The sequence below is a fragment of the Argentina silus genome, assembly GCF_951799395.1.
Source record: "Argentina silus genome assembly, chromosome: 14".
NCBI classification, from domain to species: Eukaryota; Metazoa; Chordata; class Actinopteri; order Argentiniformes; family Argentinidae; genus Argentina; species Argentina silus.
In genome coordinates, this window is record NC_139668.1 from 10,835,795 (window position 1) to 10,860,237 (window position 24,443).

General features: G+C 43.7%; 2 protein-coding genes across 4 annotated transcripts; both read right to left on the reverse strand.

Annotated features, from left to right (window-relative positions):
- Positions 1–138: 138 nt before the first annotated feature.
- pou2f1a (POU class 2 homeobox 1a) lies at positions 139–14,650 on the reverse strand. Of its 3 annotated transcripts, none has more exons than XM_083684863.1 (14): positions 14,619–14,650; positions 10,804–10,866; positions 10,572–10,642; positions 9,602–9,781; positions 9,339–9,459; positions 9,108–9,199; positions 8,546–8,734; positions 8,177–8,318; positions 7,790–7,941; positions 7,178–7,351; positions 6,676–6,772; positions 6,279–6,513; positions 6,015–6,073; positions 139–5,739 (listed from the first exon to the last, which is right to left on the reverse strand). In XM_083684863.1, exons 1-14 carry the CDS (start codon positions 14,644–14,646, stop codon positions 5,468–5,470), a joined length of 1,875 nt encoding a protein of 624 aa, XP_083540989.1. In that variant the 5' UTR covers positions 14,647–14,650; the 3' UTR covers positions 139–5,467. The 3 variants fall into 3 exon arrangements, with proteins under 3 accessions (XP_083540989.1, XP_083540988.1, XP_083540990.1); XM_083684862.1 differs by having other exon boundaries at positions 6,003–6,073; XM_083684864.1 differs by lacking the exon at positions 10,804–10,866 and having other exon boundaries at positions 6,003–6,073.
- A 1,576-nt stretch (positions 14,651–16,226) lies between these two features.
- dusp27 (dual specificity phosphatase 27) lies at positions 16,227–24,239 on the reverse strand (the record flags this gene model as incomplete). Its single annotated transcript, XM_083684630.1, has 6 exons — positions 24,194–24,239; positions 23,239–23,393; positions 22,398–22,516; positions 21,162–21,393; positions 20,431–20,648; positions 16,227–18,862 (listed from the first exon to the last, which is right to left on the reverse strand). Exons 2-6 carry the CDS (start codon positions 23,352–23,354, stop codon positions 16,227–16,229), a joined length of 3,321 nt encoding a protein of 1,106 aa, XP_083540756.1. The 5' UTR covers positions 23,355–23,393; positions 24,194–24,239.
- Between the last annotated feature and the right edge of the window lie 204 nt (positions 24,240–24,443).

Genomic DNA, 24,443 nt, shown 5'->3' on the forward strand with positions numbered 1-24,443 from the left:
CCATGTCTTTCTAGTCCCTTATTTTAACAGTGAAGTCAAGTAAATGGATATATGTAAATGGATATATGTATTTCATTATTTTTAAATAACTGAAAATACTGCTTTCAGTTGCTTTAAGAATTTTAATGATGTTAACAACCAAAAGATACATTAAGAGATTTCTCATGAACATTTGTAGTAAAAAAAAAAAAAAAAGAAAAATACAGCAGATAAAATGCATCAACACAAGAACATGACTACAGTCTTTCAACTCATTTCTTGTCCCTGTGGCAAAGGTATGGAGTGATAGTGTGTTGACACACTGAGCGGATGGGTTGTTCAGAACCAGGGGTGTATTCAGCAAGGTGAAACGTTCAAAATGTTTCAGATAGAAATGTCATTTAGAGATGATATGATCCCTCGTCTACATGACATATGAGTGTCTGTCAAGTGCATTCAACTAGGCGTTTGTGGCAAACTGTGTTTGCTTTTAATGGCAGCTACTGTTAATGTTTCTGTTACAGGCAAGTGTCAGTGGATCATTTTAAAAATATTGACATGGCCGTATAGCAGTGATAATAAACAGAATCTCATTGAACTATTCTTTAAATATTTGTAGTGGCAGTTTAGCTTTCGCTAACAATCAGTCTTGTTAAATGCACCTTTGCTCTACACAGCACATTTCTCTGCAGAACGCTCTGTAACGTTCCACCTTACTGAAGAGGCCGCAGGTGTGATCCATCCAGGAAGTGGCCTGCCACGGGAACAGTAAGTGTCATCTCACTAGACCCCGTTCAGACTATAATGTGGATACAGACCACGTTATGACAATGTCTGAATGAGGTTGAAGAGTAAATATGTTACCTTTATTTATCGAGGTTAGTCTTGGGAGATAAAATCTTTTTTTCAAGAGAGAACTCAAATGTAATGCAATGGGTGTGAGAGGACTTGGGATACAGATTTTGCACAGGGAACAGTAATGAACAAATCCTCTCAGCCTGAGGCATTAGGAGAAAAAGTTGCAACATGATAGGCATTATCAACATAACAAACTTCAGTCATATATACATGTTGTTTTTGTTTCTTTTGAAAATGTTTGTATTAAATCATGATACTAGGGCAGTGATTCCCAAAAATGTACAAAAATACCTTACATTTTACCATCTATTGAAAGTTTTGCATTGACTTCCATATATTACGAGGACAAAAAGAATGACACTCCAAACAAATTAGTTTTTCAACAACACAACATTTTTGCTTGACTATATCATCCCTGAAAAGTACCAAAATATACATCAAAGCTTTGGATAGCAGTGCTTGGTTCTGTATCTGTGATCTAGATAACATGCAGGTAGTAGAGGTGGAGAAGACAGTAGGACAGACTGTGTCACAGAGTCATCTTTGGTATCTGTGTAGGTTTGAACATTTAACATTTGGATTTCTGCTTTGGAATAGAGCTTGAGGGACCCTATATGCCCTCGACTTGATGTACAAACAACAACATCAAAACTAATCCCAAAAGTGTGTGAAACAGATCTGTAAACAGCTAACCAAGGTACATTCTGGCTAAGGAAATGAGGACTACAAAGCAAAGCATAGAAGCATTGCTGAATAAAATAGAACAATTGTTTAAAACAAAACAAACAGAAAGTTTGTATTTGAGTCTGCAGTGATAACTGAGTGTGCATAACCAAGTGGGTGTGTGTTCGTACAGAGAAATGGAGCGGTATGACCTTGATATCTTTGGTTTCCTATGAGAATGATGTGTTGCTTCATCATAACAGTATCTACATTCAATATCACCTGTGTTTGGTTTTATAAAAAAAAAAGAAGAAAAAGAAACATGATTTATAGATTCATATAAGTTTAGCAGTGGCTCCCAAAAATGTTCACATTTTGACCACCTAAAGCCTTTTCAAATTCCATATGACCCACAAAATATACAATACGTTTCTGAAAAGGAAGGTTTACTTTTCATCCTTTCAGACTTGTGGTTGTGTTTAGAGACCAATGTCGCCCCCTGATGGTCAAATGGTCCAGAACTCACAAGTGTCCACTTATCAGGCACTACAAAGCTTGACATGGGTAACACGTTAAAATACTAGTCTATAACAAAGGGGGCAAACACCCCATTATACACACGCACACGCACACGCACCTACAGGAGTTGGAATATCAGTAAATCTTTGACAAACAGGTTTTTAGCTAACATACAAGTAGTACAGTCTGCAGCTACAACTAATATTTAAACTTTAAGGCATTAAAAGATAAAGCTGTGAACGCAACCAAAATAAGCCAGTGATTCTCTCCCTTGTGATGTAAACAAACAAAGGCATAAACAAATTAAATTAAAAACAACGTTCGGTTAGAAAATGATGGTTAGAAGAAAATGAAAGACGAAAAAACAAAACACAAGACAATCAGGTGATTCAGGGTCAGTTTCCATGGTAACCAAAAGGGGTGTTGCTTCAGAGAGCACCAAATCACCACGGAGATCAACAGAAGAGACAAAACACTCAAGTAGATCAGTCTACTCTCTGCTAAACACTTTTGGGCTAGATACACCATTAAAACTATTCTATGTCTATTCTGGCCGACTGGATTCGAACCCGGGCACCTGCATGCCACAAGAGTGTTATCCCATGGAGCTACAGCCTAGGGGACTTAAGTCCTCAGGTCTAAGGCAAGGCCACTCATCATGGGAGCATGGTTTACCAAATATTTCAGTTATACTTTCCTAGAGAGGATGTTTGTGACACTGTACGACATTCAGTTGAACCCTTTATCAGATATAAAACAGGAAAATATAATGTATATATTACTTGTGTATAGAACTAGACGTAAGTAAAAAGTATCCCAAATGTGTCCCTCTGATATATATTTCAGTGACATCCCCAAACAGGGAATCCATAAATCTAACGTAAAAAAACCTCAGATGAGTAACTAAAGACAGAACTACATTTCCCATAAGGCAACCCCACCCAAAACACCAAGAAGAAAAGACCCACCCTCAGCAGAGACAGCCCCTTCCTAGAGACCCAACAACCTTGCTACAGAATGCTAAAGGCTAAATGCTTTGGTATGTAAGATATAAATAATCAAAATAAGATTACAGCAAATTCTCAAAAAAGTAGTAGTACTGGCCACTGCAGTCATAGTGCACGTGGGATAAACATCAGGTCTTGTTCTGCATCAGGATTTCCTTCCTGCCATCGTTTTAATTTACAATGCATTGAAAAAGCCACAAAGACAGGTAAACATTTATGTATTCTTGGACAATGTGGTTTCTGTTTTTCTTGAGTATCATTTTCCAGCTACTGAGGTGCTTTATAAAGATTATTTGGTCATATGGGGAAGAATAACCACTGAAATAGTCAGTGGCATCACTAGTCTCTACATTTAGTAGCAGTGCTCAGATAAGCACCATATTTGGTAAAAGCCCTGCTTTGGCTCGAGCATGTCTACAATGGGTCATGGCTGATCAGGGATTTTGTTTTAAGTATAACTGACAAAATTGCCATCCAGAAATAAACATTTTCAAACTGAGATAAAAGGTCAAATCCAAACCTTTCATTTGAATATTGTATATCAAATCAAATATCATATATTGGTATGAGTAGACTAAGCACAACTGCAAAAGGAGCATGGACAATCAATTCCACTCAACACTGCAAACACGAACAATACAGTAAGTCAATAATATGGTGGAGGGCTAGTTAAACATTGAGAGATGTCACTCTCCTGGAAACCTGAAGTACTGAGGCCTCCAACTAATAAATACCATTGTTTTTAAGGGTCAGTGATAATTAGGGATGGGTTCGATTATTCAATTAACCTATTAGTCAATCTCTGGCATCCAAACCGACTTTAAAATAGGTAATCCTTTCATCGAAAAATACTTTCCCCCTAATTTTCAGTGGCACAACTGAAGCAAGCCACTTGTCAGAGGGATTTGTCTTATTTTATCCAACAGAAGCGGACCCTGATCTTTCATTCACTCACTGACACTATCAAATCACTCCCGGCGGGCTGGTCAAGGAAGAGCTCTGCAGTCATAAAGAAAAACAACAAGCAAAATTGTTGTTGAAATGATGCACCATGGCGTGGGGTCAATTCAACGGCCCTGGCAACCATCATTTAATTGATTAACAATATTTGAATCAGACCCATGCCAAGCGGTAATGTCGGTGAGTATGTGCGAGTGTTCTCAGAGAGCAGAACTCCGGAGTGGGGTTGTACTGGCCAGAATAACATCTGCGGGGGGACACACACACACCCTGAGTACTACTAAACGACACACTTATTACCCACTTATATTATGTGCATGGGGAAACCCCACTACCTCTATTGATGCCTCTTTATATTCTCTGTCCACTCTTTTTGGTAACCTGCCTCGGCCCTCCATAGACCATGGCACAGGAAGGGGAACATCAGAAATAAATTTAAAAAAACAAACAAAAACTGTTAGTCTTTGGAAAGTCTTCTCAAAGTATTGCATTATCCTCTCAGGGTCCGGAGAGCGGTCCAATGGATAAATAATCACGCTACGCTACATTGGTGAGATAATATACAGCTATGTCTTGTCAAATTATTTTTGGTTTGTGTGGATAACGACGATTCAAAGACCACTATAATTCAGTTCATCTCAACTCTTCCCAGAGACAAAGGACTAGTTCTAGAACTCTACGGCACATCAAGGGTCTCTCTAATCTGGCTCATGCAACACGTCCAACTCTATTAAAGCTCTTCCATATCAACTGTGCAATGTCAGATCAGAGTGGCTAACCGATCCACATCTCGACTGAAACATCAAACTGCTGCACTCACCAAAGGAAAAGTCAGTGTTCTGTTAGTTGTCTAACAATGAATGAGATTAGAATTAGACCAATGATATATACGTACAAGATCTCTTATAGCAAGCCTGCTTTGAGACCATGTCTATGAGTCCAACTACTCAGTTTAAAGCATTTCAACCATATTGAAAAACGGATGTGCGTTTGTTAAAGCAACAGAACTATAAACAGCACAAACATAACATCAGAAAACACCCAGAACAGATAACACACAACAAACTATTTTGTCACAACAGCTATTCCAGTATAAAGCAAAAACACAGAGAAATCTACTCTATTTCAGCAATTATAATCTGATATAAACTGTAAAGGACCGTACAACAGGTCCTCAAATAAAATACAACTCACAGTGAAGCTAACAACTAAGGTCGTAAAGAAATCTCTTTAGAAAGTTAGTGTCTCAATGACATTCAAGACCTTGTAAATAAAAATCAATCGCACATTTTTGGTTTCAGAAGCAGTTCTGTGGGAGAAAGAGAATATAACAAATTCTATCCTCATAAAGGACCCTCGTTGTGGAGAAAATTGAATCTTAAAACTCCTCTCCCAACATTACTTTTTGGTGGTAGCAAAGGGATTAAATAACAACCAATTAAGAGAAGAAATTTGAGAGAAAAGGGGGCATGAGCACTAGTTCATTGGGCCTCGGAGGCTGTGGTGATGGTGTTGACGGGTGCCGCTGCCGTGGTGATAGAGTTGTTGGCCGAGACCTGCAGATTGAGAGCCCCGGGGCTGCCCGCTGACAGGAGGCTGACGGGGTTGCTGGCCAGCAGGGACAAGGTCTGAGGATTCAAGAACAGGGGAGTGGTCACCAGGTTGGGGCTAGTGCCGGCACTGGTGTTAGCAAATAGCAAGTTCCCGTTTCCGTCCAGGGAGGTGATGGGGAGAGCCCCATTGGCGGCCAGAGCTGTGGGGGAAGAAAATAAGAGGGGAAAGGAGGGAAAGTTAGTCTTTTGCATTGGAAGGTCCTATATAAAACACATCCCCCTGAAGCAGATAAATGAGCGTAAACTCCTGCAGCTCATCAATGGCTCTGTTCAAATGCAATTGTCACTAATATCTACATGATCTGATCTAAGTCTCAGCTGCATTACCAGTACAACGCCACTCAAATCCCTTATTATTTCAAGCAAGGATGAATTACTAAAGTATTTAAACAGGTGTACTTGCCGCTCCACACACCTTGGATGGTGGCTAGTGCTGAACCAAGACCCCCAGTGGACAGATTCAGTAAGCCACCCCTGGGGAAAGACAGTTCACTTGTAAGATAATAAACGCGTAATACATATTCTAAAAGTTCAGAATGATATGAATGCAATGATGGGGCGCTGACTTGCGTTGAGGTGGTCCTATGATACATATTAATATGGTAGACACATACGTAGTGCAAACACTATATTGATCGCAAACCTGTTTAGCGAGTGAGTGCGAGTGTGAGATCCTCACCCTGTGTTGAACTGGGATGACTGCATGAGGCCTGGGGTGATTCCTGCTGCCGCTGCTGCCATGGCAGCCAAGCCCCCTCCGTTGCTATGGAGCCCTGCCCCTGTCAACATGACCTGCCCTGCAGAGGGCTCCTGCTTCATGGCGACGGAGGAGGGAGTGAGAGACATAGAGGTCATGGTGGGGGTGCTGTAGATGACCGATGCTGTGTTGGTAGTGGATCCCCCGAATGTTGTGCCTAAAATACAGGATTTTGAAAGTTTTTTTTCAAAGCAGAGGGCTATTATATGTTTACGGTTCGATAAAAGATTTCACTTTCAATGTTTTTGTAGTGCGGAAAACACGATATCCACAAAATGAGTCATGACACAGCCTGCACACACACACACACACAGCATACCTGTGAGGCTGAGGCTGGTTCTAGCTGTGCTGGTGAGAGGGTGAGTAGGGGTGACAGTCACTGTGGTCTGGGGAATCTGGCCGGCAGTGCTGGACACCTGGGGAGGGGGTTCAAAGCTAGGGTTATGGCTAAGGTGGAGTTAACAGCTCTTTTCACCACCCTGTATAGAGCTCTGAAGCGTGCAAACAGAAAGTAGTTTGTTGAATTACTTTCGGTTCAAGCCAAATATCCCCATTCATTATTCCCTTCTGGATTTTTTTCAAACAGCTAATATGAGATAGAACCAAATGCTAGTTAATTGTAAAAGAAAACATACAAAAAACTCTAGGCCTCTGTGTAACACAGCGCTTATATTAGCTATTTGAAAAAGTCCCAACGGGGAAAAATCTTTGAATTTTCAGTTTGAACCGGAAATAAGTTGATAGACAACATTTTTAGTAAATGACTTTGCCTCTCTATCGTGGTGGAGGAATGAGGTAAGGTAAGTTGGAGTGGAACATACCATGGTTTTGGTGGGGGAGTACATGGCCTTAATGGTGCTGCTGCTGCTGCCCGGGGGGTTGATCCTCTTCTCTTTCTGCCGGCGATTGCAGAACCACACCCGGATCACCTCCTTCTCCATGTTGAGCTGGTCTGCCATCATGGTGATCTCCTCAGAGTTAGGCTTTGGGTTCTGCTGGAAGAGGACAACAACAGGCACACGCCATATCAGTATAAGAGAGGCCCAGAGTCTAGAAGACTCTTACTGTTGGGCCAAAGCCATTGCCTGAGGCGTTTCAAATACAAACTCATGAGCCTCAAGAAAGCTCTACTCCTGGAGAAACTCTGAGTTAAAATATTCCTGAACCACTGAGAGCTTATCTAAGCCTGCATGGGAATGAAAAATATCTCTTGCTTGCTGTAACCGTCTCTTGATGCCCTACGTGAAATTAACTATCCCTTATCTAAACCAAAATTCTAGTTCTCTAGTTAAAACCCTAATCCATTGCTTTAAGTGAAAGAAATCCCCTGCTATAAATTCTTCTAAATGCCTCGTGTGACATGAAATATTTGCATCTACTCATCTAACTGTAAGCTCCATCAAATGGCCAACGTATAATGAATTCTCTCTTACATCCTGAAAGCTCTTTTCTAAGGCCACGCGGATGTTGGTGTCAATGCTGGTCCTCTTCTTGCGTCGTCGGTTCAGCAGCTCCATGGCCAGGCTTGGGGAGCCCTGAGAGCCAAGGGGACTGGGGCTGGAGCTGGACTCAGAACTTACATGCTCTGCAGGGGGACACAGGGGGGGGGACAAGGACAGAGGAACACACTGGGTTAACTAATACACAGGTGAAAACTTATTCTGACAACTGTAGAAAGAAAGAAAGACACGGGCAGACAGACAGAGGCAGGCGCAGGCATATGTGTGTGCACACATGCTCATACTACACACTTGAAATGGGCATTCACACACACACACCTCAAGAGCGTCAATATGAGCGTTAATAATATCTGGACCAACCTGCTTCGTTAAGCCACTTCTCCAACAGAGGCTTGAGCTTGCACATGTTCTTGAAGCTCAGGTTGAGGGCCTCGAAGCGGGAGATAGTGGTCTGGCTGAAGTCGTTCCCATACAGCTTGCCCATGGCCAGCCCAACGTCACCCTGAGGGAGAGCAGACAGGGTTGAGAAGGCTACACGGTCTCCATAGTTTGCTGTGGATAATTGGCCAGCTGGATGATGAGAGGTTCACCCCCTACCTTACCCACACACAGACATACATCTTTTACATCCCTCCCGCAACAGCCAACTCTAACTACACAGTCCCTCCCTCTCATTTTGTTTCATTTTAATGGGTTTCAGGGGAGGGGGAGACACACACAGATACACACCTGCGTGAAGCCCAGTCGGATCCTCCTCTGTTTGAAGGCCTTCGCAAACAGCTCTAGCTCCTCCAGCTCGTTGACGTCCTCCAGACTGGGGGTGTCCAGCCGCTTGGGAGGCGGGGTTTGGCTGTGGGTGGGGGTGGTGGCTACGGCTCGTGTGGGTGTGGTCGCTATGATCCGTGTGGGTGTGGACGGCTGAGTGAAAATACAGAATGATTGAGGAATTAAAAAGACAATAGTAATCGTGCTTCTGAAAAGGCACCCTTCTGGTGCATTACTTTTGACCACTGCACTATACGGTACTCCCAAATACTATGCAAAACCAGTTGTTCTGGCAGTCAATTAATTAAGGTTGTTAATTACAGAAAAATAAGGGGTTGTTATAGCTCTTAGAAATCCTAAATTGTACAATGTGAACTTTTTTTAATCTGTGCTAACATTCCCATATGTCTTAGCCTAGCTAGTTAAATGAAACCAGCCTACATACTGGAAAACTTTGAAGTCTGAGCTATCCTGATGCTTCATGTGCCGTGTGTGTGCTGTGTGTGTAAGCCGGGCTTCCCCTGACCTGTGGGGCGAGGGTGATGCTTGGCTGCATCGGCAGGAGGTTGGCTTGGCTATGAGGTAGCTGAGGGAGAAACTGTTGGGCTTGCAGGAGACCTGGACACGAAAAGGGATGAAGAGGATGAGTGAGTGTGACAGAAGAGGTAACAGGAGCGGTAAAGAGATTGGTTTAGGTTTACTGAGGCTACTGTATCAACTCCTTTGAAAGAGTGAGGGCCAATGAGAGTAGACCTACTGGGTTGTCCCTGTGCCGTCTGGGAGATGATGAACTGGCCTGGCTGTAACTGGGTGGCGATGGGGTGGCCTGGTTGAACCAGCACAAACTGCTGGAGGCTCTGCTGCTGGAACTGCTGAAACTGTTTCAGGGGAGGGGGAGAGCAAAACGAGGGGGGGGAGTTAGGACCAGCTTTAAGGTAAGGTTTATGGGTAGAAAGTAATCTTACAGTGCATTATACCACTGTAACATATGCATGGTAATTATATTGCAGCAGGTCATACAGGAGCGATGTGGAAAGGCTGGGACTGGGGCAGCTGGGTGATGGGGGTAGCTGCAGAGGCAGAGATGGCAGCCCCTGTGGTGCTGTTCTGGCTCGCTGTGTGCTGCTGCATGGCTGCAGCCAGGATCTGGGCCTGGGCCTGCTGCAGCACCATCTGCTGCTGCGCTGGAGACAGGGTCAACTACAGAGAGAGAGAGAGAGAGGTAGATAGATAGATAGAGAGATGGGGGGGAGAGAGAGAGAGAGATCTAGCAAATCTGGAAATGTGCAAATCTATTTACAAGTGCAGTACAGACAACCAACAACATCCAGTTGTAGTAATTTTTAAGGCAATCCATAATTTAAAGACTACTACAATGAGAGACATACAAAATGAGATGACCCAATTAAATTGTAGAGCAACCTAGGGGAATATCGTGGTAGAGTGGGAGCAAGTACTGTATGAATATCAAACATTAGTTATGTGGTGCTGGTGCATGCAAATTATGCATACATTTGCATATTGATCCACCACCTGTTTCCCAACGATAGTGGAGCTGCTTCATTAGCATACCTTACAGATTGCTCTCGTTTTTCGTTTTGGGGAGATAAGGAGTGCCAAGATGCCAGGCTACTTGTGTTCCAACTGCTCAGAGCAGGAGCAGGAGCAGGAGCAGGAGCAGGAGCAGGAGCAGCAGCCCCCCCCCCCCCCCCCCCCCCCCCCCCAAGGGCAAAACTGCACTCCAATGGACCACTTGAGCCAAGTTGGCTGATGGCCTTTTTCCCTCTATTAATAATGAATATTTCGCTGTGCATCTATCACTTTTGCATGGTTGTTTTTGCCAGTCAAAGCACAATAAATGCAAATATTTATTTGGACCATGAAAGAACTGCACAGACCTTTGAACCATTTGCTGTATGACAGCATTGCAGACTGACAGCATGCATAGACATAGCCTGTGTGTGTGTGTGTGTGTGTGTTTGTGTGTTACCTGTTGCAGCAGAGCCTGTGACTGTGCGTTTGTAAGGGTCAGCAAATTCTCCAGTCCATTTGTTGGGACACCTAGAGTGAGAGAGGGGAGGGGGGGGTCAGAACACTACAGCACAATTCGTTCAACATCCATGGGCCTCTGTTAGGCTGTATTCAGAGAACTGAGCTGGCCACACTGTTATAAGTAATGCAAGGCTCCCACTACTAGTGACACTAGCAAGATTGAAACTCACCTTTGGCGACTTCCCCGTTCTCCATTACGCTTTTACTTGATTCTGACAGTGTGTTCATTGAGTCTGCGATAGAGAGAAGGTGGTAAAAGATGGCTAAAAAATATAGTCATAATGACTCGCCTCCTTTTTACGATATTGATAGCATGAAATCGGCTCAGCTGCATCAGACCAATAGATGTTCTCTCGTCAAAGCAGATCAAACAATGTGAAGTTTGTTCTTATTGGCGCAATTAATCAAACTTCAACTGGGCTTTGACAAAACACACGTACAGAAAATTACGATTTCCAAAGATTCAACGAGACAAATTACAAGTGAAATTTCTTAGCTCATCAGCCTACAGATCGTCTGAATCTGTTTGTTTTCAATAGCAAAATGTTCTTACGACAAGCTAATACTTGTAAGTTTACAAGGCTGATACTTTCTCCAGTACATGTCCTCAGTAAGGTACGAGCAAAATATAACAACAACTAAATGCATCTTGTCAACTAAGCTATGTAAAAAGATCACACTCTGAGACACACACAAAAATAGCTCCTTCACAAGCTCTGAGCACTTACTCAATTGTTCCAACAATAGCTCATTCATACAAGCATAACACTCAGAAGGCATGGCCAATCAGCCAATACATGAAAATGAATTCTAAGTCGTAGGCCTATGCTAGTGTGGATTTTTGGAAAACGACAGCGAAGAGTCAGTTAAAAAGTCTGGCTCACCCGCTATGACAGAGTCCACACTCTGTGGCATGGTGTCCGAGCCGGCTGCGCCCACCCTGCTCGGTTGGACCCTCTGACCAAGAGCGATCAAGACTGGCACAAGAACGTTGAACACAGCACGATTGGTGAAGATCTATCTTAGGCTATATTCTCTCACTCAATTGCTCCATCTCTGTAAAGACATAGGCTATAGGCTACCGTTCTCACTGTCACAATATGAGTGTGCCAGTCTCCTGTACTTGTCTCTCTCTCTCCCTCTTCCTTATGGAACCGAAACAAAGACTGCAGCTGGTAGTGCCCATAACGAAACTTAATCAGTATTCAGCTGATTAGAGCTGTATGCAAATGTCACCCCCTGTTTCTCGTTAGGCAGAGGCAGAGGCTTTGAAGTCCTGCAAGCAATTCATTTCACACAGAGCTCTGAAAGCTTTCTGCATAATTCAACAATTTTCATGAATATTTATCAGCTCATTTGCATATTAATTGGATAGCTTTTATAGGAGCTTGTGTGCCAAATAAGCGCGCACGCTCACGCTCACACACACACACACGCTCACACACACACACGCTCACACACACACGCTCACACACACACGCTCACACACACACGCTCACACACACACGCTCACACACACACACGCTCACACACACACACGCTCACACACACACACGCTCACACACACACACGCTCACACACACACACGCTCACACACACACACACGCTCACACACACACACGCTCACACACACACACGCTCACACACACACTATCAGCCAAATGCAAGTTTTCTAATTAGAGAGTAGTAGAGGAATGACTTCCAAGCAAGTTACTTTCAATTTGACAGTGCTGGTGGACCTGATGATGGAATGGAGCAGAGAATTTGACAAAAGCTTCCAATAGAATGTAGCTTAGCTCAACACTGCACAAGCCCTATATAGTAAGGTGCAGAAATGCAACTTAAGTGTGGGGGTTCTTTTGAATGACAGCATTTTCCTGCATAAAGCTAGGAATGAGACAATGTGTCATCTAAACTCCCCCAAAAACTGGCTGATTAGCCTACATAGTGCCCATAGCCCACATATAGCTACATATAGCCCATAGTGACCTGCATATAGACCCGGAACAAACCAGCCCGGAACAATAGATTTGCATTGAAAATGCCTAACCTAAGTCTAGGCCTACATAGTTGGCACAGGAAAAGTCAAAGATAAGAGCTTGAAGGAGAAATAGCAAAAAAAAAGTTTTAAAGTGATTAAAACCTATTTACATTTCAGCGCTGCTAGGGTTCCACAGACCTAATTGGCAGACAATGCATTATGCAAATGCTTAAATTAATAGAATTCTAGATTAGAAATTAATTATGCTTTCATGTTATTGAAAGCTCAACTGCATGCAAACTAGATAAGGGAGAGAACATTGAGAGCCAGCGAGTCTGGGAAAATTCAGCACATTCAAATTACATTCAAATTGAAGCATGCAAAATATTCTTAAATATTCTATCAAACGGAAACAGAATAGACATCACACCTCATTTGGACAAACCAGGATATCTGTTTGCATCCAAGCTCTGGGTAAAGAATAAAGACTAAAGATGAAACCTCATCACCGTCTATCACTCAACCATGTCACATCACTGGAAAAAACAACGGCCTGGTGATAGTAGCACAAGTACTGAGAGGACAAACCATACCTGCACAGCACATATGGGTTGTTGCTGATTTTGAGCTAGGCCTACACTAACAAGTAGGTCTAGGGTTAGTCAAATAAGTATAACAAATAAATTAAAAAAAACACAGTAGCAAATGATAAGTGCTCCATCAACCTGCCTCCTGTTGGTCAAACGTAGCCGGAACAATAGCCTAATCTGGTTTAGGCCAGACAAACTTCACGTTTTTCAACAACAACAAAATAATTACAGAAATTAGGACTTAGGTTCACAATGAGGTATTGCAATCTAAACATTAAGACCGCCCGTAGGACGACTTTATCCCGCAGGAGTGAATCCCCTGGGCAGCCAACATAAGGAAGCCTCGGACGCCACGTACGGTTGTGAGGTCCGCTCGGGCCGTGGCCACCTAATCCTGAAGCAGGATGGTTTAATCTATTTATATGGGGGCAACCTTATTATCAGCTGTTGCCCCTTTGTTATAAAGTCTGTTAGTTTTTGATTTTTTTCAGATTAAGAAAACGTTTGAAGAACTACACACGTCCCCATGTCTTCATCAATGTTAGTTACAGCACCACCAGTATTAGCATTAACATATTACTGTCAAAGTATATAAATTGGAGCGAGCTACGGTGGACCCAGACAGCATTTGTATTAGCCTACAAATGAAACATTCTCTCGTTTCAGGCTAGACGCAAAAGGTTTCATTTTAAATCTAGAGTACACTGGCTATGAAGAAGTCATCTTTTCCCAGCCAAATCCATATGCACTGTACATAATCGGCGATGCAAATTATTCTTATTAAACACACTTTTCAAGAGGAAATTAATTATGTAAATGTATCTAGCTTTTATGCATACTTTGATAATCAGATACCCCCCCACACCAATAGGCAACATTTTATTTTATTAACGCGCAACTTTTTGTTTAGCTACATGTTTGTGACACAGTTCCATTCCAGCAATTAGACTGACCCTTCTCGAGAGGGAGCCATCTACTAGCTAGCTAAATGAATATGCAAACCCTGGGTAGCTAGCTAGCCAGCCTATTAGCACAAAAAACAGCTAGCTGCTAGCTGTTTTTCAGTCCAATCCTTTAATGATACAAATTCGAACGACTTGCGCAAACACATGGTTGTTGATTACTGCTAAAATATTCTAAATCATTATTGCTTTGTTTTGACAGACTCGCAATGAATATGCAACGCGCATCGTGATCTACACAAAGAAGGGGACGTCCTTTCCTCGCGACAATACTGCTAGGTAGCTAGCTAGCTAGTTTTCTTCCTATTTTGTGCGAAGAAGTACATTAGCTATAGAGCGGAGGCTTAAACATTTCAACATATAACTGAGTGTGCTTTCTTGTGTATTGTCCAAAAGCCAAGCTGAATAAAATAACGTCTATGAATGAATATGTAAAACTGAGTAATGATTACCTGGTGCCGAACTCTCATGTTGACCCATTACTCCTCCGTCAGCCATATTGAATATTCAAAACAGTGCAGCCAGATGCAGCCGCGCAGCCCTCCCACCGGGGTTCATACTAGGTTCTCTGATACTAGCTGGCCATGCTGGTTGGACGGAAGAAGACTTCTAATCATAGTTGTAACATTAATATTAACCTTTTCATGAACGCAAAATGTGTATTACCCTAACTCTAACCGTGATAAAGAAAATAACTCGCGACTGCATGCTCAGCAACTGTTCTGACGATATTGTCCGTTCCTTCTAGCATGGCCATGTAGTGACCTTTCTCCCACCTGGCATTTTCAGACATCCAAAACAGATCAGGGCAACATCGGTTTGAAATATAGATATTGACATTGAAAACCCAGTAAGAATTTAGATAGATATCTAGGGATGTAGTGGTGAAAAAATTGGTTTGTAAACCCTAAACTTTGTGAATGAATAAGTGGGAAAATAATTCTGCCTATAAAACAGCAGATTAGATGCAGCCCAAATAGTCTGTGTAATTTGACTTTGAACATCTGGTTTTGATGTTGATTTGACACGTTTCTTTTTTTTTTTTCCTGTCATCTCTGATGGTTTCTGTATGGAGGGTGTGACAGACAGAATTTGAACCCTGGTCTCCTACATGGAAGTTCAAAATGCCTACCTTTGGTCAAGAGAATGTCTGAGGGCTAGACTTGTGTTAACACGTCTCAGACAGGGCTACCCATCACAAGAGGACGATTCCAAATTACTTCCACCTCAAGGGTAACATACTTATTTGACCTTACTGTCTTGCTATGGCCCAGAATTGTGTAATCTCATCCATTTCTTCCTGAAAACTGAAAGCCTAATTGTCATTACAGTACATAAGTAGATCATAATAAAGAACATGTGTATAGCTCATTGTTTAGTGAAGCTTGTGAAGAAGATAATCAACAATAAGATGAAGCAAGGAGACAGAACATTTGGTGAAACATTTATTGTGGTTACAAATGCTTATAAGTGGGGTTGATTTTGTGCTCCACAAATGCATATTTTATGTCATGAACATTTGTTTGGTTTTATTGTTTATTTACCATTAGTAGAACAGTTTTTGGCTTTTGGAAGGCTATGGGGCTGGACTAACAAGTCCTTTAAACTTTAATGAATATGAATATTCATCTCCAATGTTTTTTGTTTTTATTATTTCACCTTTATTTATACAGGTAAGTAAATTAAGAACACATTCCTATTTACAATGACGACCTGTCAAGGGCGAACGCAACAGTTGACCAAACTTGTTAAAGTATGGAAAGCACAGTGCTTATTTTCCCTTATAAATTATAACACTTGAGAACGTAATTTAAAATTGTTCATCATAATGATCCATAAGAACATTTCAACCTACAGTTGAATCATTAATGTCTCTCACACTCTTGGAAAGAGCATTAAGTTGGAACACAAGCACAACTCTAAGGTATAAATCCCTGTGGACGAGCTGCAGCATGTACTGTATAGGGATAGAGAAATATAAATTTGCCCTAAGAAGCATCAGATTGAGATTCCCTTCGTCATAAGTGTGCAACTCTGCCTTTTCATTTTTTTCCGTTTGATTATGATTCACTTCTTTTAGAACTCTCTGACTTGGATTCTTGTTGTGCCCTCCAAGCAGCAACAACCTCATCATTTTCCATTTCCGCTGTGGCCCTAGCCCTTGATCTCTGTCTAGCCTGGTTGATGAAAGTTGCAACATCGTCTTCTTCCTCTTCTTCTTTTCTCCCTCTCCTCCCCTCTGTCTCTCGACTCTCACATTGTGAGAAATGGGTGAACTTTCTCTTTGCTGTGTAACTCTCCTCTTCCTCCTCGTCCTCCTCATAGGATCTCCCAGCTCTACTGTCATTGGAGTTATCTAAAGGTGACCTCCTGGACCGGTAAGGTGGTTCAGGGCTTGAGTCATAGCTTGACTCTGTATCGTTCTGGAACCTAGACCGGTATCTTGATGTGATGCCATACTCTTCCTCATCTTCCTCCTCAGTTGTATATGAGGCTCTCCGACTAGAGAAGTCATACTCTGAGGATTCTGGGGCTGCATCGTAATTGGCGTTGGATACCCCAGGTTCAGTTCTATCTGTATTGTAGGGTGCTGGCTTCGTTGGGGGAGGTCTAACACTGTTGAGCCAATCGTCAATGCTGGTGTTCTTGTTTTTCTCCAGGACTGTGTTGAGATTTAGTCTGCCAGAGAGGCCATAGCTCCGTGTATGTTTCGGTTTCTCGCTGGTAGATGTTGTTTTTGACTTTCCATTTAAGTAGTCCTCCTCTTCTTTCTCTTCCTCCTCTTCTTTGGGTTTCTTCTTCTTGTATAATGTACTGCGTTTGTTGTCCTCAGTGATCTTCTTCACCTCATAGCAAGCCATCTTGTCCCTCATCTCCGTCTTCATCTCCTTGTCCATGGAGTCCAGCTTGCGCAGATTGACCTGGTCCTGGAAGAGGCTATAGAGGGGCACACTGGTCTTGGTGATCTTGCTCCTGCGGGAGCCCAGCCCGGTGACGTCTGAGAGACTGGAGGCCCCACTGGCAGAGAGCACAGACTCAGCCCTGCTGCCGCCACCGCGGGATAGCAAGCTGGAGTATGATGCCCCACTCAGTATGGAGGCCTTGTCATCATCCATACCCTGCCCTTGCCTCATGCTGGACCCACCAAAACTGAGCACTGATCCAGCACGCGAGGGGGGTAGGCTCATCTCACTCTGCTTTTGGATAAGGGTCTCGCTCACCACATTGGCAATCCAGTTCTGGATGCTGGCCAGGTTCACCATGGGCTCACCACCAGGCCCCTGCACTGTGGGAACAGGAACTATGGGGACTTGAGGCAGGCCCTGAGGCAGACCCATGGATTGGGATCTAGTGCTGCGGGCCTGTGATAGGACAGAGGACCTGCCACTCAGCATGGAGATGTTGTCATCATTGGCTCCTGCCGAGAAAGCAGAGAGGGGCACAATGCTTCCACTAAGGGAGCTCTCAGTCTCCCAGCCACACATGGACTGGCTTTCCTCCAGCGTCTTCCGCGAGCGCGCCAGGACCTCCTCGCGCCGCTGCCTCCTCTTGACCGTGGCTGAGTCCTCGACCCGGCTCATCTCCACAATATCATCATTGTTGTCCTCACCCAGCCGTTTCTGCTGCTTCAGCTTCCACGTCTGGTAGGCTGTCAGGTTGACATCCTCCAGTGCCGGGGTGCGTGCCTCAGCTTTCTCTCCACCACCACCACCTATTTCTCCCTCCACTTCCTTCTTGTTCCAGCCAAACTGGATCCTCTTGACACGCCAACGCTCTAGGGGTGTTAGGTTCTCCTTGTTCCTCTTACAGAAGTTGTACATCGAGCTGGTGTCCGAGAGCATGCTCTCAACATCGTCCTCTATCTTCTTCCCTTCTGTGGCTGTGCTTTCGCTGTCATTGTCCTCCTTTTTGCGGTAACGGGCCGCCGCCTGCTCCTCAATCTCCCTCAGACGTTGTTTCCACAGGTCCGAGTAGCTACTGCAGCTCGCCGTGGATATGGAATCCGAGGCAGCCCGGCGTGGCCGCCGCTTCAGCCGCTCCTTCATAGCTTGCACGTCCTCGCTGGTCACGCTCTCCAGGTCCTCGTATCCTTCAGGCCGCGGCTGATGCGTGCCCTCCAGGAGGGACTCCCCATCCTCCCCGTCACTCATCAACTGGGCCTCCCACCACTCCTCGCTCTGGTACTTCTCATTCCTACGCTGCCACTCGCGAATCATGCTGCCCACGTCATCGTCTTCCTCGCCTTTCCCAGACAGTCCCAGATCCTCCATCGCTCGCTGCTGGTCCTGCCCATTCTGCTGGTCCTGCCCATTCTGCTGTCCGATCAGACCAGATCTCAGCGCGGCTGCGGAGGAGGCTACACTACTCATCACGCTGACGCCATCCTCCTCCTCCTCCACCATGATGGAGTGCGCCTTCACTCCCAGCATGCTCTCCTCCTCGTCCAGGCAAGCGTGGGCGTCGATGACGGAGCACTGGCTGAGCGTGTCATCATCGTCGTCATCACGTTCCTCCAGCAATGTTTCGTTGAGCTGGCGCAGCTGCTTCAGGAATCCTTCATTGGGGTTGATGGCACGCTTCTTCCTCAGAGCAGTCAGGGCCTCCATGATGGTCATGTGTTGGAAGATCATGAGGTACGCCGCCACCAGGACCGCAGAGCGACTCATGCCCATCATGGAGTCCACCAGCACCTTGCCTGCAGGAGCAAAAACAAAGATACAAGCAAAGTTATACACAGTTGAAGCTTTACTTACAAAATGTAGTTTCCCTTGAATTTGCTCCGATGAAATACCTTGGAAAAGCCTGATAATAGTATTTTCAGATTGTGTATGCAGCATATAGAGTATTTAAGTGTAATGACATCAGTGTATAATATAGTATTATGTAATTTTATCAGAAGATATAGCCACAGAATTCACCATTAGGTGATTGTAGCTGCACCCTGCAATGAAACTCTCTGACCAACAGGGGGCTGTCTCTACTTTCAATTGGTTAGGTATCACTCAGATAACGCATGCTTTGCTGAAACCTCCTAGTTGTTATAAACTCTTACGTCATCACAGAGGAGCGTCACAAGACCACACAGGCAAAAGGGGGCCTCTTTGCCCTGCCACTCACAAAGTGCCCCCCATCCGTTGTGCCCTTTCTTGGGAAACAGCACCTGCCTTTCCATAACTCTGTGCACGGCCCTTGGCAAACACTACATGATTACACAGCATGGCCTGACATTTAACATGATTATTAACAGCTATATCTTTAATTAACTAAGGATTGCTCAATGGATCTATTTGGTTTTGATCACCATAATGTGAGGCTTAAGAACATGACTCACCCCGAACAGAGTTCATACATATATCCCTGTCTGAATGCTTCCTAAAAATAAGACCCTGGTCTTGAGTGGAGTGTAATTCAGATAACTCTTTGGATAAGTCTAGCATCAAGCCAGAGACTGGTTTGATGAAGTACTGGGCAGATTCAAGGTTAATATAAAGTCAAGACCAGATAAACATCACAGAAGACATGCATATGCACTTACAGGGGATGCCAATAAGACCACAGAGGACATATGTAGCCCTTGCACTTAGTACTGAAGCATGGTCCTCTCTATCTCTGTCACACATGACCCTAACAATACAACCAGGATGGCTGCACAACTCAATTACTGTAAATGAATTTAACTGCTTATCCCTCAGGGGCAGAATTATGAGGAGAGCATGGCCAGATCACAAATATAACTTCCTCCTCCACATTTCATGCAAGCACACTAACACCATATCACAGACTTCACGTTATCAGAAGAAATCCCCCATACACAGTACATGAGTACAGTACAGTACTTTATATGTGTAATGGTACATTATGATACAGTATTGCATTGATACATTGTTTTCATGATAAGCAACATCTTGCATTAAGTGTTTCGATAAGAAACATTTGTGGGATTCTCTAGCTACTGCCTAACCCAAGCTAACAGCCAGATGTTGTCCTCATCAGACATTGTCTTTCCACTCAAGCCTTTCAGAGAGTTAGGAAAACATGGATTGATTTACTATTTTAATGGGCACCATATAATGTTGGAACCAACATATCCATGAAGGCAGTAACTTTCTGGTGAAAATTAGAATGGTATTGTTATAGACAGTTTAGTGCCAACATGATCAGCAGTTCGCCAAACCGTTGCTCTGGTACCTTTAAATGCCACTAACCCTCGACCCTTGAGCTTTCCACACAGGGTCTATGTATGTTCCTTGAGTGAGCACTCACCCTTGTGTGTGAGCAAAGCCTCATCCAGGAACTCCGCGGCCGTGCGGAAGTGAGGTGAGATGTCCACCTCTGTGAAGTCGTCCACCTCGATTCCCATGTACTGTATGTTCATGCCAGAATAGAAGCCCTCCCCTGTGTAGACGCCCGTGCCATGGGCCGTGTTTAGGATGTGGGTGATGCCCATGCGCTTCAAACGGGCTTTATTAACTGCCACGGATCTGCAGAGTAAGGAACAGCCAAAGTTGTTGTTGCCACAGTGTCAGACAATAGCTATACACACATTATACACATTATACACACAGTAGGTACACTAAGAGTATATAATTTTTTAATTTGTATTGAGTCAATTGACAATGTGTTTTTAGTAATTTATAAAGACTCTACAGTATGTAGTTGAAAACTGCATCTGAAAGTATTCAGACACCTTCTAAAAAACTGTTTTCGCTTTGTCATTCTGGGTATTGTGTGTGGATTTATGGCAAATTGTTTTAATTTAATCAATTAAAATGAGTCTTTAACACAACAAAATGTGGAAAAAGTGAAGGGGTCTGAATACTTTCCGAAGGCACTGTACATTTCCACTTAGGACATAACTTCCTGTGTGTGTGTGTGTGTGTGTGTGTGTGTGTGTGTGTTTTAGGAGGGGTGGGGGAGGGGCATATAATCTGCCTTCTTAATATTAATATGTAATTTTTGCATTAAAGCCCCTATCAGTGGGCTTGGCGACTCACTTCTCGCTGATGAATATGTTGGGCCACACCTCATCCACAGGGTTAAAGGGGGACTCCAAACGATCCTGCACCATGGCCCGCTGGATGTCCAGCACACAGGGGGTGTTGTAGGGGCTCCTGTCGTCGATCATGTCCTTGACGCGGTTGTAGAGGTCCTCCACCATGAGCTGTTCGGCCGTCTCCAACATGCTTTCTGGAATGGATTCGTTCCTCACCCGCTGTGGTTTCAGCTCTGTGGAGAATCCAGCCAGAAGAGTCTCAGAGATACAGAGATATGCTCTGATGCGCGTACACACACACATTTATTCTACCACATTACATTGTGATGTTTATTCTACACATTTTCAGTGAGCCAAATGGTGTCTTTACAAAACATAATTTTCATATCATGCATACACAGATGCTACAATTTCTCGGACACATAAATGTGCCATAGCATAAACAATTCCAAGGAAACCAAGAGCGTGTGTACGTGGACCCATTGAGTCATTATCTACAGTCTAGAACATTCTGTTTTCCTTGTGATTCACACCTATATTGCCCCTTATGAGGACATTGCATTCTTAGGGTACCGATGCAATACTCTGAATAGACCATGGGTAATTCAGTGTTGGGATTAGCAGTATTCAAGGCCACTGTGTCAGATAACACATCTAGTGTAAGCTAAATCTAATAATATATTTTAAACCATGACGGTGGTGAAATGATTGATATATCCATTGTCCACTATATCAGCATCAACAGCATTTGGCTGATGCATGGTCAGTGGTACAGGAGACATGTCTCGCAACACAACAGTATCTAATTTATTTCATTCAATAAAAGGTAAGTGGGTTTAATTTAGCTTGCCTACCACGCCTGATGTGCTGGTTTTGCACACATGGGACTATTCTCATTGATTTCCTTGTGCTGTGTAAAGCTAATTTGCGCACACCTACAGAGTTCAAAGAAAAATAAGCACCATTTGGGCCCAGAAGGGTATATCACAAAGCATGGTCACTAAGTCAGTCAGCTTTTGATAAACATTCAGATTTAGCCCTGATTGACTCTCATTAAGTCAACTAAACATGAATGAGGGATGATGGTCGTTTAGAGTGCAGCTATACCATATACATTTCAAGTCTCTCTTTTCAATGTGGTTATTTCAGAATATACAGGAAAGTTAAGTGGCTAACTCATGAATTCTGTGTGAGGTACGGTACCCCATAGTTAGTAGTGTAGCGAAGGCTGTCTCACCCTCGTTGATTATCTGTTTGGCGGCCACCGCTGAGGAGAGGTGTATGGGCTCCATGAAGATGCTCTCTGCGTCCGAGCCTGATATCATGGAGAATCTGGACTCTGAGATCATTGAGAAACTGTGAAGGTGTAGAGGGGACAATGGTCAGGGAGGAGAAGAAGTCAGGATGGACTGGTGGTCATTGCAGTGGTCAGGGTTAGTAGTGGTCAGGGTTAGTTGTGGTCAAGGTTAGTAGTGGTCAGGGCTAGTAATGGTCAGGGTTAGTAGTGGTCAGGGTTAGTAGTGGTTAGGGTTAGTAGTGGTCAGGGTTAGTAGTGGTCAAGGTTAGTAGTGATCAGGGTTAGCAGTGGTCAGGGCTAGTAGTGGTCAGGGTTAGTAGTGGTCAGAGTTAGTAGTGGTCAAGGTTAGTAGTGGTCAGTGTCATTGTAGTGGTCAGGATGAGTAGTGGTCAATGCTAGGAAGCCGTCAGTGTGAACGTATGGCCAATGTAGACAGAGCAGTAATGGTCAGGTTGTGGTCAGTGTGAAAGTCGGGTCGCTGTCAGGGTTGTGGTCGGTGTGAATTTAATGGTCAGTGCCTAGCAGCTTGGCTGTGGTCAGTAGAGAGCTGTTTGAGTCGTTGTTATTCCAGGCGTACTGTATATGCGCTGTGCGCAATAGCCTGGGGACGAGGTTTATCTGAGTGACATTTCATCAAACTAAATACCTGTAGGAATACCAGTAGGAATGGAAATGAATAAATAAGGCTTGCACATTCACTGAGGCTCTGTACTTCAAAACCTATTATCCTAGAACTGTAATTTTGTCAGACTTAACACAGTAGTTGTTAGAAGCTTCTCACTTGCTGGGAGAGGGACAACGCAGGTAGTGAGACTGGATGGCTTTAACGTTGGCTTCCTCTTCCCCATCAGGTACCGTCTGATCACCCTCCTCCGTGGTCTCACTCGGTGACGCCATGGCAACACAACCTCTCCTTTATTGTCAGACCTGACTGCACTGATTAATATAGAAAAGGCATAACAGTAACAGTGACTGTATCTCAGAATACAGTCAAAGCATGGTTACTCAGCATAGGTTTACGGCTCATGCAGAATATAGCGAAGGAACCAAAAGGCTATATTGACATGGTATAGCCTATACCATGTCAATATAGCCTTTTGGTTCACATACACAATAATACTACAAACTTAACATTCTAATCATGATGAGGCTCAACAGATGAGGCTCAACTTCCTTTCAGGCCAATCAACAGGGCTTTGTTGGCCTGAAAGGAAGTGTGTAATTTATTTTATGTTGCTATTTCTATCCTGCCACTGGGGTGACTGGAGCGGAATAACAATAACATGCTTCAACATGCTGCACTCAATCAATGTTTTACCAATGAACTGGGATTGTACATGTAGTATTTCTCAATGTGTTTCTATGAGAGGAGAGAAATACTGTAGAGACATTTTCACAACTGAGTAACTACTGTCTATCAACTGGGATTATGAGATAGAACTAATGAACCCATTAGTGTGTGTGTGTGTGTGTGTGTGTGTGTGTGTGTGTGTGTGTGTGAGACAGAGAAAACATCAAGCCAGTATGCATGTCTATTTTTAGCACCAAGGACAGCTGCCCTGGGTCTGTCAGGCCTAGTGTAGTGTGACAAGGCGTAAAAAGCAACAGAAATAAAGAAAGAGAGAAAGAGTGAGAAGGTTGAGACAAAAAAAAATAAGTCCACAGCTCCTTAGGACCGGACACATCTCAAGGTTCTACCTTCACCTCGTCCCTTAAATGTCTAAAAGGCGCCTTACCTGATAGGAGCTGTTTTCTGGCAGTCGGTCCGGTTATCAGAGTGGAACACTGGAACTGTGGTACTAGAAGAGAGAGGGACCTAAACTTAGAAACTTAGAGAGCCCCCAACCCTGTCATAAACCCCCCCCTCGTCTATCTCCCACCCCTACACTCACCATGTTCCCACCTCCTGACACCTTATAGCCCCTGTGACATCATCACAGCTCCTCTAAGAGCAATATTAACCCCTCGAGTCTAGGACCGTTATGA

Excerpts from the sequence above, each read along its gene's own strand:
- pou2f1a (XM_083684862.1), bottom strand. The coding sequence starts at position 14,646 with ATGGGTCAACATGAGAGTTCGGCACCAG. Across the intron at positions 10,643-10,803 it reads GAACGGGGAAGTCGCCAAAG|GTGTCCCAACAAATGGACTG; the intron begins GTGAGTTTCAAT and ends CTCTCACTCTAG. Across the intron at positions 6,773-7,177 it reads ACTCCCCCACCAAAACCATG|GTGTCCAGCACTGCCGGCCA; the intron begins GTATGTTCCACT and ends CCCCCTCCCCAG.